Source organism: Lactuca sativa, chromosome 9, assembly GCF_002870075.4.
Source record: "Lactuca sativa cultivar Salinas chromosome 9, Lsat_Salinas_v11, whole genome shotgun sequence".
Classification (NCBI taxonomy): domain Eukaryota; kingdom Viridiplantae; phylum Streptophyta; class Magnoliopsida; order Asterales; family Asteraceae; genus Lactuca; species Lactuca sativa.
In genome coordinates this window covers 84,725,540-84,746,121 of record NC_056631.2, presented here as the reverse complement: position 1 = coordinate 84,746,121, position 20,582 = coordinate 84,725,540, and the positions used below count along the sequence as shown (strand labels likewise).

General features: G+C 32.1%; 1 protein-coding gene across 1 annotated transcript; it reads left to right on the top strand.

Annotated features, from left to right (window-relative positions):
• The first annotated feature begins 243 nt into the window (after positions 1–243).
• Positions 244–1,861, top strand: LOC111896793 (trihelix transcription factor ENAP2). Its single transcript, XM_023892779.3, has 2 exons — positions 244–1,238; positions 1,619–1,861. Exons 1-2 carry the CDS (start codon positions 485–487, stop codon positions 1,636–1,638), a joined length of 774 nt encoding a protein of 257 aa, XP_023748547.1. The 5' UTR covers positions 244–484; the 3' UTR covers positions 1,639–1,861.
• The last annotated feature ends 18,721 nt before the right edge of the window (positions 1,862–20,582 follow it).

The window sequence follows — 20,582 nt, the reverse complement described above, 5'->3', positions numbered from 1 at the left end:
TTTCTTTTTTGTCTTTTTTGATTTCTATAAGACACTTTGACTAAACTCACAACAAAATCAAATTATTTGACCACTGCTGCTGCGAGTTTTGTTTTTGACCCAAACATTTTAGTTTTGACATACCACAAGTACGATTCTTGTAATTTTGTCATATTAGTAATAAAATGTAACAGTCAAGGCCAGAAAGATGGGTAAAAAAAGGGGTTAAAAGCCGCTTATTTTGACTAATACCTGTTGTAGGAAAACAGACGGTGAAATCTCACACTTTTTCCCGTTTTCCGTCCAACCACCCGATAACCGTTGACCGTTAAATCTCCGGTCAGATGAACGGCCATCCTCTCTTCTCCCCTCACTTCTCAGTTCTCAGTCTCACTTTCCACATTACTCCGATGCTTTTTCATCCATCCCATACCCTCCTCCCCTTCACCTCCGGCGTACCTTCCTCCCCTTGACGACCTCTCACTTTTCCGTCAACATCAGATCAATGGATAGTAACAACCAGATTACGCATAGTTCGCGGCACCACGGCGGAGGCGGCGGAAGAGAAGACTGCTGGAGTGAAGGCGGCACGGAGACGTTGATCGAGTCTTGGGGTGATCGGTACCTTCAACTCAATCGTGGAAATCTCCGTCAGAAGGATTGGAAAGATGTGGCTGAGGCTGTTAACGCCAATCGAGACGAATTGAAGCCTCCAAGGACAGATGTGCAGTGTAAGAACCGAATCGATACGTTGAAGAAGAAGTACAAGCTCGAGAAATCGAAGCCTACGCCGTCGAAGTGGCCGTTTTTTCACCGTCTTGATGATCTAATCGGAACTGCTAACAGCGTCACCAGAAAGAAAATAAGCACTCCGAAATCCGCTTCTGTTACTACTCTCACTGTTAAATCCAACCCCAAAACAAATCATAACCCTAACCCTAACCCTAATTTGAAAGCTATCGCGTACTCTGGTGGATACTCATCTCACGACGAAAGTCTTAGCAGGATGGAGAGTCTGGATTTTGCAGAGGAAACGACGGCGTATAAGGAATTGGCGAGGGCGATTCTTAGGTTTGGGGAGGTTTATGAAAGGATTGAAAATTCAAAGCAGGAAGAGATGATGAAATTGGAGAAGCAGAGAATGGAATTCACCAAAGAAGTTGAGTTTCAGAGGTTGAATATGTTTATGGAAGCTCAACTTGAGCTTGAGAAGATGAAGAAGAAGAAGAAGCCATCCACAACAGGCTCGTTGATTCCAGGTATTACACTGCCCTCAAAATCAATTATCATCAACTCAAGCTTCGATCTTTGAATATAACTAAAGAATTGGAAGCTAATTTCATCTAAAAATACTGTCATTGTACTCTGTGTCACTTCAAAATTCTTTGTTACTAAATTAGAGCAGATAATTTAGTTCTACTTCAAATTCTTTCTCCCCTTACTAATGCCCACAGAATCACAGATACATATGAGAAGATGAATCATGAAAACCTCCCAAGTTTTATGATTAAACGATAATCTATAGGGTGACCTATGACTTTTGATTACAATAAAATGTTGTTTGTAGGTTTTTGAAGTATAAAGTCATGATTTTCTTACTGTTCAAACGGATTTGATGCTAATTTCTGTTCAATAACAGGAAAGAAATCGGAGCTATGATGAAGATAAATTGTATGTAAAGATCTGAATCCAAAATGGGTATGTTGGCTGATTGTCTGAGTTACATAGCATCTGTGTAACAAAGTTTATTTAAACATGATGATGCATGCTAATTGATTGTTGTGAGTATTTTCTTGTACATAATGTGTTCCTGTGTCTGTGTGTGTCAACTCTTTTAAGTAAACTTATCTAAATATTACACTACATACTGCAATTTCTTTTATACCTGTCATTGATCTATAGTGACACTAACTTTGTTTTACATTGGACTGAGAGTGAGACAGGTGTCCCCGTGTGTCAAAAAGATGTTTCATCTTTTTGGGTGGGACAAAAAAATACTTTTGTTCCACGACGCCGCGTCGGTCAGTTAGTCAAAAGCATGTCAAAAACAGTACAATCTGAAAAGAGCAGTCTGAATATAAATCAGGTATATAACAGCCTACATAGTGTCACAAAATGTCTAATTCATATTGGAATTGAAACCGTTGTTGATAAGACTTTGAACTTGAAAATATTTTTCCAAATCCACTAGAAGCATTAATAATAGTGTTGAATTGTTCATCTGTTATGTTGGAATGCTTATAAGTATCTTTCACATGTTAAGTTTATCGTGATTATTCAATGGATGTACATTAAGTCATTATCACATTTTTTTTTTTAATTTAAAACTTCGACATTTAACATAGCATGAAACGTAGCTTAAAACAATCAAAAGCTCTTGTACATTATCTTTACATTAACACTCTTGTCATACTGGTCATGTATCACCAAACTGATTGTTTTTTGGGCTGAAAAACTATGTATCTCATTATCACCAAAATTTTTGTTTTTGGGCTAAAAACTATATATCTCAAAAGGCCTTATGTCTCGAATTTACTTGAATTTTGGTTTTACATTTATTTACTTTGTGAGTATTCGATAAAACTAGCAGGTAGTGGACAACTGTGATTTTGGAAAGTTTTGTCTAGGATAAAAGTTAAATGCTCTTGTTGCGGAACTATATATATATATATATATATATATATATATATATATATATATATATATATATATATATATATATATATATATATATATATATATATATATATTACATGCAACTCATTATTCGTCAAATACATTGCTGCCGCCATCCATATGATCTACTAAAGTAGATCGGTATTGCCCATATAATAAAAGCAGATCTTGGTCCATGGAATCCCAAGAAGGTAAGAACTCCAACCTGTCCGATGCTTCTTCGGCCACAACGTATACGAGAACAAACACCTTGTTACAAACTATTGGCATGACAGTGTATTTAGAAAACTTTTGGCATAAACATCAAAATTGGGCTATATGAAAAAATGTGGTCTAGACTATAGATTTGTAGCAAATAGAGTTGTAGAAGCCAACCCGGTTTTTATGAACGACTTGAATATAATTGGAACAGGTATTCTGAGAATCGGTTTAGAAAAATTGAACAACCGTTCAGAAATTGGTTATTAAAAAAATAAAAATTGGCATTTTGTCGATTTTTAAATTGAAAAAATCGATTTTTTAAAAACAAATCTAACTTCAAAAAAAACCTAAAAACCGAACCGATTATAACATAGATCTGACGGTATTTTATCAATTTATAGTTCAATACATATCGATTGAAAGCAAACCGGCAACAAGCTGCGTCACTAGCTTTTTCTGGATGACAACCAATTCTTTTGAAACCGATTTTTAAAAAGGTTGATTTTTTTTAATCGGAACCGGTTAAAGGTTCAACAGGTGTTTGTGCACCTCTAGTTGCAACTAGCAACCGATTTCCTTAGAGCATGTAGTCCTAGATAGTGTCTCATGAGCTAAATTACCTTTATCCTAACAATTAAGAGGATCAACAAGCCAATATAGAATGATATATTCAAATAAAAAACCTTTAGACAGTTTGTGAGCAATGACAAACTATAAGTTGACTGTGCTTACGACCATCTAACCAGGAAGTGATATGCCGCTAGAATGTCATGAAAATGCCAAGTAGCAATTTAATCGGATCTAATTAGCCAAGTGTGTCGGAAACTAATATCTCATATGAATTTCCATTGTCCAAAAGGTAGATATTTTCTCATATGGTTTGTAGGAAGTGTTTTGTGTTTATAGAATATATAGGGAAACTTTTGTAACATGTACACATTCATAATGATAAATAAGATATTTTTATGAATTATTTAGTCAACGATCTATACTCTATACTATACATTAACAGATGTTATTTTCCTTGCATAATATTCATTAGAAACTTATATTAGAACTTACATTACAACTTAAAGATCTTTCTAATTAAAAATCAAACTCTAAGAGTTTTCTAACTTATATGTATTTATGATTAGTTATGTATATTTATGATTTCAACATTAAACTAATTAACCACCACAAAACTCAAAATCTTTTTTTTTTATCACATATATATCTCACCAACATAGTTGAGGTTGTTCGGGTTTAGAGAATGACACTAAGAAAAAAGATGACATGAATGAGATAGAGAAAGGAAGAATATATGAGATAAAGAAAAGAAGAGTATATGAACACAAAAGGCTTTACTTCTTTGGGCACACATTTATATATGAATGCGAAAATGAAAGGTGCCGATTTTAGATCATACAAAACTATATAAGCAAACTCATTTGTAATTATTATTTAAGGTGATATTCTTTATGTCGTTAGAAGTTATACTAAGTTGTACATTGTGTGTGTGATCTTTTGATATTATCAAAAACTATAATTTGTTGTACCAATGAATATATATATATATATATATATATATATATATATATATATATATATATATATATATATATATATATATATATATATATATATATATATATATATATATATATATATATATATATATACCCCTAATGTCCTCCAAATTACGTTTACTGTTAACTTTATGAATATATGATGTTTTTATGTATAAAAGTATCTGACTGATTTTAGTTAATCTGATAAGGAATTTTAATTTTCATTCAATTGTATTTGAGTAAAAATGATAAAAAAAAAATTAATCTCTAATCAACTATGATGCATAATTTGTATATTAATATAAATATTCTTTGATAGCATTTAATGTTTCATATGGAAATTGAAGTAAGGATGATATGGAAAATGTTGGAATATCTCCAGAAAAGTCCCGATATTTTAGATAAATTTTTAATAAAGTCCTAAATTATATTTTTTGAATAAAAAAGTCCTGACTTTTTTACATTTTGAATAGAAAAACCCAAGAAACCGGCCAATTTATTCACTTTATCACTTTTTGACCTGTTCAGCAGATCATGAGACAAAATTGTTATTTTTTTTGAAAATAACGGGACTTTTTTTTGCAGATTTCGTCAAAATTTTTATATAATGTATAAATATATTTTTTTTACATATCTATATCATTTTTTACGTATTTGTGTATTTTTTATGTTTTTATATGTATATATTTATGTATTTGTATGTATTTTAAATGTATAAACGTATTTTTTTTAGTTATTTATATGTATTGTAAACCATTTTACATATTTTTTTATGTATTTTTATGCGTAATTTTTATGTATTATGTATTTATATGTATTATATATTTTTACGTATTTATGTATTTTTTAAGCTTTTTATATAGATGTTTATGTATTTTAAATGTATAAACGTATTTTTTACGTATTTACATCTATTTTTAAGTATTTTACATATTTTTTTTATGTATTACGTATTTATGTATTCTTTTAAGTGTTTTATATATATGTTTTTGTATATTTATGTATTTTAAATGTATAGACGTATTGTTTTACGTATTTATATGTTTTTTTTTTAATCTAATTTACATATTTTTTGTGTTTTTTTTATGTATTATGTATTTATATGTATTTTTGCATATTTATGTGTTTTTTTTAGTTTTCTTATAAAGATGTTTATGTATTTTTATGTATATTAAATGTTTAATTGTATTATTTTTACGTGTTTATATATTTTTACGTAAAAATAATACACCTTAACATTTAATGTACATAAAAATACATAAACACATCTATATAAGAAAACTAAAAAAAAAATACATAAATCCGCAAAAAATATATATAAATACATAATACATAAAAAACACATAAAAACACACAAAAAAATATGTAAAGTACTTAAAAATACACATAAATACTTAAAACAATACGTTTATACATTTAAAATACATACATATACAAAAACATCTATATAAAAATCTTTTAAAAATATATAAATACATAATATATAAAAGATATGTAAAATACTTAAAAATAGATATAAATATGTAAAAAATACGTTTATACACTTAAAATACATAAAACATCTATATAAAAAGCTTTAAAAAAATACATAAATACGTAAAAATATATAAAAATACATATAAATACATAATATATAAAAAATAAAACATAAAAATACAAAACAAATATGGAAAACGGTTAAAAATACATATAAATAGGTAAAAAAAATACGTTTATACATTTAAAATACGTAAATATATACTTATAAAAATATAAAAAATACAAAAATACGTAAAAATAGATATAGATATGTAATAAATATTTTTATACATTATATAAAATTTTTGACGAAATCTGCAAAAAAGTCCCTTTATTTTCGAAAAAGTAACAATTTGGTCCCATGACCTGCTGAACAGGTCAAAAAGGACTAAAGTGAATAAATTAGCCAGTTTCTTGGGCTTTTCTATTCAAAATGTGAAAAAGTCAGGACTTTTTTATTCAAAAAATAAAATTTAGGACTTTATTAAAAATTTGCCCAAAATATCGAGACTTTTCTGGAGATATCCCGAAAAATGTTCTACACTGCAAACATTTATGATGCAATTTGATGAAGAAAAATTGTAAAAATTATGCATGACAAAATTATTGTTAAGGAAACTTATATTAGGTGGTATGTTTGAAGTCACAAAAAAATGGTTATAATTACTTTTGGTTGATGGAATTTTTCCAAGATTAAAACTTGAAAAAATGACATACCATATAAACTAAATTTAATATTTATTTACAACTTTATAATAAAACGGATATAGTCAAAATGTAAACTTTCTTTTTGTCAAGGAGAAAAAACGGGTTCGAATGATTATCTTCTAATATATACTGTATTGTATGTGAACCATTGTCATTTTAAGTCACAACTTTTGAATAATATGTATAAAATACTTTAACTTGTTAATTTAAATATAATATTAAAGGGCCAGTTTAGATCGAAATTTGAACTAAACTTAAAAATATTCAAATATTATTTTAACTTAAATATAAATTTTGAATAGTTTGTATAAAATACTTTAACTTGTTTATTTAAATATAAAATTAAAGGGTTAACTTAGATCAAAATTTGAATTAAACTTAAAAAAAAATTCAAATGCTAATTTGTAAATAGTTAAGAGTTATAAACTATAGTGTTAAATATATAAATTTGATCCCAAACTAACTACAACTACTTCATAAAACTATTTTTATAATAATTAAGAGTTTCTAGATTTGAAGCTTAAAATAACTTACAACAACAATAGTTAAAAATAACATTTTATATATATATATATATATATATATATATATATATATATATATATACATACATACAAATTATATTGTTACATTCTAAAAAATGTTTGATGTTTTAAATACTTATAATGATATAAACTAAAATGTTAATCAAATACTTTTTTTTAAAATTAATTAATCATAATAATAACTATAAATATCATTAACCCATATATTATATTTAATTTTATTCATGAGTAACCCGTAAGTAGAAGCCATTGAGATAATTGAAATTATAGAGTTTTAAGAGATGTCTACATTATCATATAATTCAAAACAAATAGTGTTTATATCAACTTAGTATAACAATTATTATATAAGAGTTAACAACAATGTCATTGTTATATTTAAAAAACATATATTTGTAAATTTTTTAAATATATTGTTGTATTCTATGCAACATACGAATGTTCGCCTAGTTCAACAATAATCTTTTGCATCTTTTTCTTGAATCAAATGAATTTGAAACTTCTATGACTCTTCATCTTACGACTACATCTCAAAACACTTTTTAACTAATGATGATGAATTTATTCACTGAAATTTTTATTAATTATAATGATATTTTCTTTGAACCTTATGGATTAAGCTTTCATGAATTTTTATCTTACTAGTACAACTCAAATGATTTTAAAGTATTGATGATTAATTGATTTGCTAATATAATGATCACATTAGTTAACATTTAAATAGAAAACTTAATTTTAAATGTAACAGCCGGAAATCCAGGTATTATATTTATTCATTTTATTTTAAGTTTTGTGGAAGAACTCGGCGAGTTGGTGCGTAGACTCTCCGAGTAGAGACGCGAATCATTATCCGGGTGAATGGCTGGACTTGGTGAGTAGCCCCGTGGACTAGGCGAGTCCACACTATTTAATGAAACCCTAATTCATCGGGTTTGGGGCCTATTTAAGGGGCCTTATGACCGTCATTTGTGGCTACCGGACCCCAGAGAGAAACCCTAAGTGAGCTAGAGCGATTGTGAGAGGAAAGGAGCCATTTCTGAGCACTTGTTGGTGTTTTTGCAAATCGAAGAGGAATAAGGCAAGAAGAGTCTGAAGAGGGTACAAATCCAGTGATTCCAGGGCTTAGAGACTTCATTTTGAGGTATTCATTCAACCCTTCTTCAGTTTATGGTGTAATTTCTAGAGTTAGGGCTTTTTAGCCCCTTTTAGAGGAAGGTTATTGAGTAATTGGTCCCTTCTCGTTTTGGTGCCTTAGATCTGGACCTAAAGAGGTCCAGAGACCCTTTTCCCTTGAGCTTTATGAGTGTTAATGGGGGTTACGAGCTTTGGATGTCATTTTAGTGGTCATATATTCAAATAAGGCCTTTAAGCCTTTGCATGAGCACCAAGATGTTAGCTTTACGTGATTATCATGCTTGGGGAGGCCAGATCTATGAATGTATGGGACGGATCTGACCTCAGAAGTTGATTTGAGAGTGTGCATGGCATGAAATCGCCGAGTCCCAAGAACAGACTTGGCGAGTAGTATGAAGGTTGCCTATTAATCATTCAGTGAGTGGACTGTCGAGTTGGGGGATGACTCAGTGAGTCAGAAGGGGATTAGAGGACTGAGGTTCAAGGCTGTACTCGCCGAGTTGTTCTTGAAACTCGGCGAGTTGAGTTGGGGTGGCCCCACGATTCATGTCTGATGAGACTCGTTGAGTTTAGGGAGGGACTCGATGTGTCAAGTGGGACAAAGAATTAGGAGTCATGTGTGTGTACTCGCCGAGTCACCGGAGTGCACTCGACAAGTTGGGTCAAAGTTTGACCGTTGACTTTTGTTGACCTTTAGGGTTTGGTCAACAATGGAGTCCTTGAGTCGAGAAGGGGGTAAAATAGTCTTTTACCCTTCTGAGGGTGACAATAGAGGGTCGAGTCTAGCCTTGAGTGTTATATTTATGAGGATATTTACCTTGTGTGAATAGGCAGAGGCTAGGCAATACTTCTACCAAGTCAGGGATTTACGAGAGTCCGAGGTGAGTCTTCTCACTATACTTTACCCTGAGTAGGTTATCAGAGTTATGTGATGCAGTTTTGTATGCCATATATGTGTTATGTGCTGCACTGCATTATTCTATGTGATTTATGCTGTGCATGTTACAGAGTTAGAACCGGAAGGTTCACAGAGATAGAACCTGAGGGTTCGCAGAGTTGGGTGCACGGACCCACAGAGTTATAGCCTCGAGTGGCTGATATGTGTTATATATGGTATTTTGGGGAACTCACTAAGCTTCGTACTTATAGTGTTATGTGTTATGTGTTTCAGGTACTAGCGAGAATCGCGTGAAGGCGCCAGCCTGATCAGTACACACATGAGATTTTATGTTATGAGATCTTGGGATTGATATATGTTATGAATTGAGTTTTAAACAATGATGTTTTTATGAGTAATGAATGAATTATGTTTTTATAAAATGCAAAAAATTGTTTTGAAATTTACGGTGTTACATTAAAGGTCAAATTAACAAAAAAAATCATCAAGAAACTATTTTTTATAATAATTTTTTTTCTTCAAAAAATGGTAGTTTCTCAATAATTTAAAAACAATAAAATTTTAAATATAATATTAAATATCAAAACTAAATCGGAATATAAAATTCACAGGCAGCCTACGAAGAAATTTTATTGAATTGATATACTCACAAAAATGTTCATCTAAATCATTAGCTATAAATAGTTAAATATTACTTTAAGTCAAAAAAAATAATTTTTTTTTTTATTTTTATTTATAACTTATTTGACTAATAAGGTGCTTCAATTATAATTATAATATGTATCTATTTTATCATATATTTAAGATAATTAGAATGTGCTATAACAAATTAGTGTAACATATTATTAACTCTAAATTAATAACAATGATAAAGTTATTTTAATACAAGATACATATCAATATTTTAATTATATTATTATATTATATGTAATATATTTGTTATAATTTTAATAAACAAAGTTTTATTCCTATGCATCACACATTCGCCTAGTTAATGAATAAAATCAAATGAAAAATCTTATTAGGCTACTTTTAGCCTGTCCATGGATTACAATAATAATAGGTTTAATAATAATAGTATGATGTTCCCATTACATAGTGTTTTATAAGAAAAAAAATACACCAACAAATTTATCAAACATATAGGCTACATCTGTTGGAGGTCATGTATGACACATATGACACTTATCCCAGTTAGCATCCATAAAAACCATTAAGTCAAATCTATCAAACTTGACTATGGAAATGTATTTTTCTGAACTAAATTTAATATATCTAAGTAGTCTAATGACTATATTCAAGTGAGACATATGGTACTCATACGGTCATATCGATCTCATATTGATTTGTTATCAGTTTTAGGTAACAATGAATTAAGTTCATGGAATTCACCACTAACACAATTTGCATTAATAACGATGACAACGACAAACACACGACATCAAAGTTGTCTATGGAATCCAACAACTCCCCTGTATTGTTAGCAAGCGTAATCAACGCACATGACATGTTGTTATAAACTAATTTTGGTAGTCGTAGAGGGTTGAAACTCATTATGGTGTCTCTATTAATTTCTAGTGATCTTATACGATTAATCATAAAAACTAGTTTCATCTTTATTGAGTCTGGATTCACACAAATGTTCATCCAATCAATAAAGATGTTGTGCTCTAGACGTACCACATTACCATCGGTTGACGGAGCAATTGTCGTGGCTAGAGTTTTTGGTTACAAAACTGAAGCTTGTGTAAAAAAATAATAAAGAGATATCCCTAACTTGATCAGTCCATATTATTAATAAAAAAAAATGTTATACATCAACAAATACGGAAGAAAAATCATTAGAATAACACTCTTTCACTCAGAATATGAACTAGGAAGCAAGAACATGAAACCCTAATTCAATACAGAAGAAACCATGAACAAGAGCTAATGAGAGAATTTCGAGTGTGTGTGAAATGAACTCGTTTGAATAACTAGAATGAAGCTCGTCATGGAATTAAGTATCCGGGTCAAATGGATCAATAAGGTCCACATGTTAACCAAACAAACTTCCATAAAAGTGAGTCACAACCAACTTGTATCTGTATATTAACACAAAATACCCAAAACAAAAAAATACCATACAAATATAATCCAACATTATTTACCTTTTAAACCCTGTACAGATAAGAATGTTAAGTTCGAATTATTTTATATATTTTAACACCCCTCCTCAAACATAACATTCAAATTTTTTGAAATTTTTTTAAATGGATTTATTAAACCAATTATATTTAAAAGAACATTATGCTGAGATGAAACCAATGACTTGGTTAAAATGTTAGCATTTTGATAGAAGAACTAATTTTCATAATCTTGAAAATTCTATTTGCAAATTTTTCACTTATAAAATATAAATCTATTTCAAAGTGCTTAGTTTTTCTTGAAAAACTGGATTTAATGCAAGTTTGATAGTAGTTTTGTTGCCACAAAATACTTTTACACAAGTAAAACTTTTATTTCCCAAATCAAATAACACTTTCAAAATCCAGATAATTTCACAAGTTACATAACCTAAAGCTATGTATTCAAATTCTATGGAAGACCTAGAAACAAGTGCATGTTTCTTACTCTTCTAGGAAACTAATGAATTTCCAACACAAACAAAGTAACAAGTATTGACTTCTTGTAAGAAAGGCACTTAGTCCAGTCAGCATCCACAAAACCCATTTAGTCAAAACCATCAAACTTGACTATAGAAATGAATTTTACTGGACTAACTTTAAAATATCTAAATAGTCTAAAGGATATATTCAAGTGAGATTTATGAGGTTTATGCATGAATCAACTTAAAATCTAAACACAATAAGATAGTTCTGGTCTAGTTATAGTAAGGTAGATCAATTTTCTAATTAACTTTTGAAACTCAGTAACATTTTCAAGACAAGGATCATTATTGTTATCACATTCTCTTTTTGGAACAAAATTAAGCTCTAAAGGAGTAAAATATGCTTACAATCAAGCCTTCCAAATTCATGAAGAAGCTCAAGACAATATTTCCTTTGATTTAGGCATACCCTTTTGTGTATGCTAAGAACTTCAATACCAAGAAAATAACTCACCTTTTCCAAATATTTTATTAAAAATTTTAGTATTAAGAAACAGTTTGACATTTTTAAGTTCATCCTCATTATCTCCTATTAGAATTATCTCATCAACATAAACATGAAAGCAACAGTTTGACAATAACCATAGCTAAAAAGAGAAAAACATAACTTTTCAATCGACTTTCTAGGGTTTGCTTTAAACCATATAATGATTTTACTAATTTATAAACCCTAGTATCACCTTTTGTGTGATATCCTTGGGGAAGTGTCAAAATGATATAGAGGCCAAGACTTATTAATAGAAAAAGAAATTACTATTCGGACGGTAACAATTTTTGTACTGGAGAGAAGGTTTCTTGATAATTGATACTGTCACACCCCAAAACCGGAACGACGGAATCGTTCTGGGTTGGATGACGTCATGTCAAGTATCACAACATATGCAGTATAGTAATCAAAGTACAACAACCATTGCATTAATAGTATTAGTTTTACATAAGTTACATTTCATAGAGACATTAAAGTAATACAGAAACTAGTATAGATGCAGCTCGGTTTTAGACTGACTTCGCCAAAGCTCCCAAGTGTACCTGTCTATCGCGACCTGAGAATACAAGTTATTTTGAAAGCGAGTATCAACATTTTTATAAATGCTGGTGAGTTCATAAGTATTCAGTGTCATTTGTGTAAGTAAGCATTTTTATTCAAAATAACTTTATGAAAAGTAGTAGTTTAGAATCTACGGTGTATTAACGTCCTTTCCAGAAAATCCTATATTTTCTAACTAAAAGCAGCCTTCTACCAAGACCTGACAGAGTTATGTTTTTAAAGAGTAATTTTCCCCGAAATACTATCATTATCGGAAAACAGTATTTACTTTAAAGGAATAATGAGAAAATCACAAGTAAAGATACCAGGTGAAAAATAACATATGCCTCAGCAGTAATACTGCTGATTAAGGCAAAAGAAATCATAAACTCTAGGAGAATATCGAATGAATGATACGCCTGGCTCAGTCTAACAAAAGGAACACAGACCCCAGATGGTATCAAATCAACGATACGGCTAGCAATGTCAAAAAAAAGAAACACAGACCCAGACAGTATCAAATGAACGATACAACTAGCAAGGTCTAAAATGCTAGTCTAAAACAAAGAAACACATACCCTAGACAGTGTCAAATGAACGATATAGCTAGCAAGGTCTAAAACAAAGAAACACAGACCCCAGACAGTATCAAATGAATGATACAGCTAGCAAGGTCTAAGACATCCGTTAATCCTAAGTGGGTTGTCTCGAAGTACAGTGTTGATTCTCGTTACCTTAAGGCCATGAATTATAAGGTAAACAAGGAAATACTCGTAACCATACTGATTGACACTAGAGTACTTGACGCCCTGCAAGCGTCGGAATAAATGTGACATTTGTCACCCCTTGGCTTGGTAGGCCGTGGATTATAGCTAGCAGTTAGGGTGTGGGAGTGTCAATCCCGTATAGATCTATACACACAATGCCCGCTCTCCCTCCAGGAGACTCTGGTTACCAACTTGACGACGGGGAGATCCGTGTCTTGAAGATGTATCTCGTATTCTGAATTCTGTTAGAGGGGCTGGAATAATGATATAGACTCACGAATGAACTGACTCCTTTGGAATTCTCGTACTAGAAAGAGTAAATAGAACCTCCTAATTATTCTTATAATAGTTACTAGTGTCTCTGATCTATGAACGTTGACTAGATGGCTGCCCTTGCTACCCAAGGGAAATGAACTGGTCGATGTAAACCTTTATGTCTATACGTGTATACATGATATATAACTAATGTTTAAACGACTTTCGGACGGATATCCGATACCCACCAGACCACATCCCAACGAGGAAAAGGAAATAGGGCGAACTAGCCTTCCTAAGTCTTTTAAACATTATTTATATAACTATACAAGTACAGGCATGCATTTAACGAAGTAGAAGCATAGAAGCATAGAATAAAACATTGGTAAAACCTTTGTAAAACCTTTAAAAATAAGAATTTACGACTTGATATCGTTATGTAAAACAAGCTTTGAAAACCGTTTATAAACACGTCTTGAATATAATTTGATAAAAACAATATAAGTAAAGAAAATCTTTGTTTAAAACCCTGTTGTAAGTGGTTTTGAAGTAAAACATACGGCGCGAGAGACAATTTGAGAAAGATTTAAACAAGTAAAGACGTTTTGGGAAAACCATCTATAGTATTATACTTGGTAAAACAGTTGAAAGTGTGATAAATCCTTGTGCATGCGGGTTATTAATCACATATGGTTGCTTTGATAACTAGCATGTTTTAACTTGAATTCCCCCCCCCCCCATAAAAGCATGTAAAAACATTTAAAAGGTTAATTCAGGGGTATGAACTCACCTGTTGTAAGTGGATCGGATGGAGGTGCCGGTTGGGTGCTCGGTGTCAAGTAAAGACTTGAACACACTTAGTGACCTATTAACATATGATGACATATGTTTATATACAATTAGTAATTATAATACTAATTAAACATGTGTAAGCATCCTAGTGTGCTGAAAACACTTTGGTCAAGTGCTAGGAGGCTAGTGGGTTGAAATAAGGGGGTGTATGGCCTAGTTAGGGAGCTTACTCTTCAAGAGTAAACTCTTTATGGAGTTTTCGGCCCTAAGACCATATCCCCATGAGTTTACTGCCGTAAACTCATGGGTAGTGTGCTCTTGGATGCTAAAAGGTCTTATATCACTTGTAGAATTAGGCTAGGTTCACATCTAGGGCATAGGAAAGGGTTAAGGCTCCAAATGGACCACTTAAGGGAGTTCACGGCTGTAAACCTAGAGTTTACGGCTGTAAACTCTCACTTGGTCATTTCCTTCATGAATTAAGGTCTTAAATGGAAGGGTATAAAGTTCTATGCATTTTTCCAAGTCATATAGGGAAGTTAGGGCATCATTTGGCCTCTTTAAGGGAGTTTACGGCCCATGGACCAATCCTTAGGGGGTTTACGGCCGTAAACTCCTAAGTCCATAGTTTCCTTGATGTTTAATGGCCCTACTTCATTGTTGGTTGATTCTAGACATTTACCCAAGCCATAGGAGGTGTTTGAGGGCAATTCTAACACCTTAAAAGGTGTTCACGGCCCATGAAGAGGGGTTTATGGTCCAAGAGTGTTCTTGGGCCGTAAACTCATGTTTACTCTTGAAAATGCAAGGTTTTGGTGTTCTAAGCTCTTATGTGTAAGTCCACAAGTCATATCTAAGCCCTAGGAGTGATTTAGAAGGGTTTTGGGGCTTCAAAACCTCACTTATGGGTGTTTACGGTCCAAGAGTGTTCTTGGGCCATAAACACATGATTTGGCCACTTTTGGATGTCTTAAACACGAATTTGCATGTCAAATAAGCTACACAACAAGTTAGGATAGATTACCTACGATTTTGGAGCTCGAAATGGGCGTTTTTGGATCGAAAGCATCTTGTAGAGAGAGAGAGTAGAGATAGAGTGAAAAGGGTGTAAATGAGGTTTACTCACCCTTATATAGGGTTTTGAGTTGGTGGCTCAGTGGAAATCTACCCGATACTGACGTTAAACGGGGCTTTTGGTCGCACCCGATTAAATGGTCATATTTCGACTTGGTTGAAACTAAAACTTTTTCAAGGGAATATTGAGGGTGTTTCTAATTTGTTTCAACCCTTAAAAAGCATTATAAAATTCCCAATTTAATTAACCTAATCCAAAAGGTTAACAGACAAATTAAATAAAGCGAGTTTTATTAACGAAAGAAGAGGTTAAAAATGACCAGATAAATTTTGGGTTGTCACAGACACCTTCTCTCTGATTATATCATTTAGCAACAAGATGAGCTTTATATCTTTCTACTTCCACATTAGGTTTATATTTAATTCTATAAAGCCAGTTACATCCTATTGGTTTTCAATGTTTTGGTAACTCTATTATATCCCAAGTATGATTACGATAAACAACCTTCATTTCATCATTCATTGCCTTTATTCAATTTTGATAAGAAAAGGCTTCATCAAAATTCTTTAGTTCAATTATTTTGTTTAATTTTGAAGCATAATATTTATTTTCATTATTAAGAAAGGAATAGTTAATTGTATTTTCACTTCCATATCTATCTTTTTCCTTCAACCGCATAGTCATTAAATTTAATAGACATACGAGAATATCCCCTAGAGCTTGAAGACCCTAAAGAATGACTAAGAGAAGGCAAGGAATTAAATTGATTACTTTCTTAAGGTATACCATATGAACTTGGCATATGTCACACCCCGAAAACCAAAGGCGGAAACATTTCCAGGGTTGACTCCATGTTGAGTATCAAATCCAATGCACATAGTAAAGCAGTAATCACAAAACATTACATTACATAATATTGATTACATCTGTTTGAAAGTAAAGTTGTACATGTGTTTTACATATGTAATATAAACAAAAGTAGAGACGAGTCTTCGGGACGCTCCGTCTTCTCCAAATGGTTGCGGTGTACCTGTCTAACGCTGACCTGAGAATACAAGCGGTTTGAAAATCAGCATAAAGCTGGTGAGTTCATAAGCGGTTTAGTTTTGAAAAGAATGAGTTCCTTTACTTTCTGGAAAAGTTGTTGATCAAGAAAATCCCATATTTTCTTATGAAAACGGTTTGGTTATCCTTTGTTACATTTTCGAAAAACAGTTGATTATGTCGTTCCAGGAAAATCCCATATTTTCCTTATAGTTTTAGTTATTCGTTTGTTACTTTATCTGTTTATGTGTTGTTGTGCTACCCAGGAAAATCCCATATTTTCCTATGTGTTGAGTTGTCTATTTGTATCTAGGTTCGTTACTGATTGTAATGTTATCCCAGGAAAATCCCATATTTTCCTATGTGTGGTGTTTGATTCTTAAGTCTGATTTCGAAGTACTAGTAATTACCATGTGAGTAGTATTAGTTATGTGTTCTAAACCCTTAGTTATTCTACATTCGGATGACTATAATCTACTAACTTAGTTGTATTTTCGAATATTTGGAATCACACAGAAGTGTACTTTACAGTATTTTCGAAGTTCTGCTGATTTCCAAATGAGCATATTAGTTGTGTATTCGAAGCTCTGTCGACATTCTGAGGCGGATATATTTGAAACTCAGTAAAGGTCCAAAGGCGTATTTTCGTATTAGATTCGAAACTCTGGTGACACTCAAGGAGTACACTAACTGTATATTCGAAGTCTTAGTGTCAACCAAAGGCGTCATTTCGCATTCGTAGTCGTATTCGTATTCGTATTCGTATTCGTATTCGTATTCGTATTCGTATTTGAACTAGATTACATTCGTATTGATCTTAAATATGATTAGTATGATTTCTTATTCAAAGAGAATATAGTTATAACACTCTTAAAAGAAATCTATGTTTAACCTGCAATTCGAAACGTCAGTTATCACAAATCTTTGGAAATCAAAACATTTAGTAAGTAAAACCATTGGGTTGAAAATCAGTTTAAGTACAAAATACACTTGTACTTTTTGCTTGTATTCCCCCTGAAAACATTGAAAATAGTGAAAAAGGGTAGGGGTATGAACTCACCGGACTCGGAAATGCGACAATTTCGACACTAAACGTCGGTTCGGGGACTGATTACTCACGATGTCCCTATGTAAAATGAAATAATGTCCATATATATCTAATTAGATTTACAATCACTAATTATATGGAACATTATACTCCAATGAGATTATACACCTCAAAACGAGTGTTTGGAGTGACCCGGGTGACATCTACGGACGTGTAATGGCACGAGGGACTTGGGATTTGAGTTTACTCCCCAAGAGTAAACATTTTAGGTAGTTTAAAACCATAAAACACCTACATACATGAGTTCATGGCCGTGAACTCATGTTAGTGTGATTTTGAGTGCTTAATGGCTTGTTTGGACTTAGGAAATGTTGGAATGGACTTCTAAAATGCCTTGGATTAATTTAAGGGGACTTATACCATGTTTAAGGGAGTTCACGCTGTAAACTTGGAGTTTACGGCCGTAAACTCTCCCATGGTCATGAGTAATTGATTTAAGGCACTTAGGACAATCACATGTGATTCTAGTTAATTTTCCAAGCCTTGCTATGATTTTAGGGCATCATTTAACACATAATTGGGAGTTTACGGCCTAAGAGCATGATCTATGGCCATAAACTCTTATATGTTGCATTTTGATATGTTTAAGACCCCCAAACTATTTTTAGATGGTTCTAGGATTTACCACAAGGCTATTGGTTGAGTTTCAAGGCTTTTGGACATGTGAAAAGGAGTTTACTCTCCATTTTTGAGGGGTTTACGGCCCAAGCATGTGCCTTGGCCGTAAACTCCTATTTACTCCCCAAAAATTGTGTTTATGATGTTCTAAGGCCATTACCAATATTCTAAAATTCATATCTAAGCCTTGTTTGAGTCTAGGAAGGGTTTAAGGGCTTAAAACCCTTTTAATTTAGTGTTTACGGCCTAGGCACCTTACTGGGCCGTAAACTCATGATAATCCCTCAAAATCCATGTCTAAAGTGTTCTAAGTCCAATCCATGAAGTCATTTAGCCATATCTAAACTCTAGTTGTGGTTTGGAAGGGTTTTGTTGCTTAAAAACCCCTTTTAAATGAGTTTACGGCCTAGGATAGTTCTAGGGCCGTAAACACATGATAATGGTCCTAATCCATAGATTAATCTCGAATTTGAAGGTTAAAGAGGATACATAACAAGCTAGGGAAGGTACCTTGGTGATTAGAAGCCTTAAACTTGAGATTTGGACCCTTAAACTTGGATTTAGGAGAGAGGTTGGAGTGAAAGTTGTAGAATGGAGCAAAAGCTTCAAAATGAAGACTTGGATCACTTTAAATAGTGTCCAAATTCGGGACACGGTAGAACTCTACCCGATACCGGCGTTAGACGGGGCTTTTGGTCGCACCCGGCCAATTTGCCGTAACCCGATATGGTTGATTCTAGAAATGTTCCGATCATTAATATGAGACGTTAGAATGAGTTCTAAGGGTATTAAGACACTTATTAAGTCATAAAATAAAATATACATTAATGACTTAATAAAATGTCGGAATCGGAAACGGTGATTAGATGATCGGAACGAGTCGCGAGTAGGGTTACATTTAGGGATATGAATTTCGGGTTGTTACAGCATAGTCCTACTAGATGAAGATACATGTGCCTCGCTAGTTTGGTTGCTGACTTGAGTAGTATTAGTCTCAGTCTCATCTAGTGGTTGAGATGCACTAGAATCATCCATCTGGTGGTTAACACTCAAGTCATCAAGTTTGATAGTATCATTCATATATTCTGCAATATTTGGCTCATCATAGGAAAAAGGGTCCACTGGAGTGAGAACATCAAAAACTTTGTCATCAATTATTGATTTTATCTTAAAAGGAAAGACAGATTCATAAAACTTTACATCCCTAAAAAAAGGAATTTGAATCAAGACTAAGTAATTTATAAACTTTCTTTTAAGAAGAATAACCTAATAAACACACTTTTAAGCCCTTTCATAGAATTTATCAAAGTCGTTAAGTTTAGTAGCAAAGCATATGTTGCCAAAAACCCTTAAATGATCAAAAATATGAGCCTTTTTTAAAAACAAGTTCATGAGGAGATAGGCCTTTTAGAACAAACTTTGGCATTCTATTTATCAAAAAACAAATGTAAGAATAGGTTCTCCCTAATACTTGATAGGAAAACCAGATTGAAATAGTAATGACCATGTAATATTAAGGATATGCATGTGTTTTCTCTCCACAACAATATTTTATTTTGGAGTGTAAACACAAGAAGCTTGATGAAAAATATCATTTGTTTCAAAAAATATTTCATGCGATTACTTAAAATTAATTCAATTCCATTATCTGAAAAATAGTCTTAATGTTGGTTTCAGATTGATTCAATAAAATATTGATAAATGAAGTGAAACAATTAAAAAATTCTTCTTTAGTTTTTAAAAGATAAACCTAAGTGGCCCTTGTGAAATCATCCACAATAGTCAAGAAAAACATGTGGCCTTTTATGTCATCCATTATATAGGGTCCCTAAATATTTAAATGAATTAACTCCCCTAATTTAGAAGTAACACGAAGTGAAAAAGAATCACGAGTTTGTTTAGCCTTATGAAAAACATCATAAGGTGGAAGAGAATCATTATAAAAATATAATTTATCTTTTAATGAATTTAGAGCTTGATCAATTGGATGCCCTAATCTGCTATGCCAGGTAATTTTATAGACACAAAACTTAACAA

Excerpts from the sequence above, each read along its gene's own strand:
- LOC111896793 (XM_023892779.3), top strand. The coding sequence starts at position 485 with ATGGATAGTAACAACCAGATTACGCATAGTTCGCGGCACCACGGCGGA. Across the intron at positions 1,239-1,618 it reads AACAGGCTCGTTGATTCCAG|GAAAGAAATCGGAGCTATGA; the intron begins GTATTACACTGC and ends GTTCAATAACAG.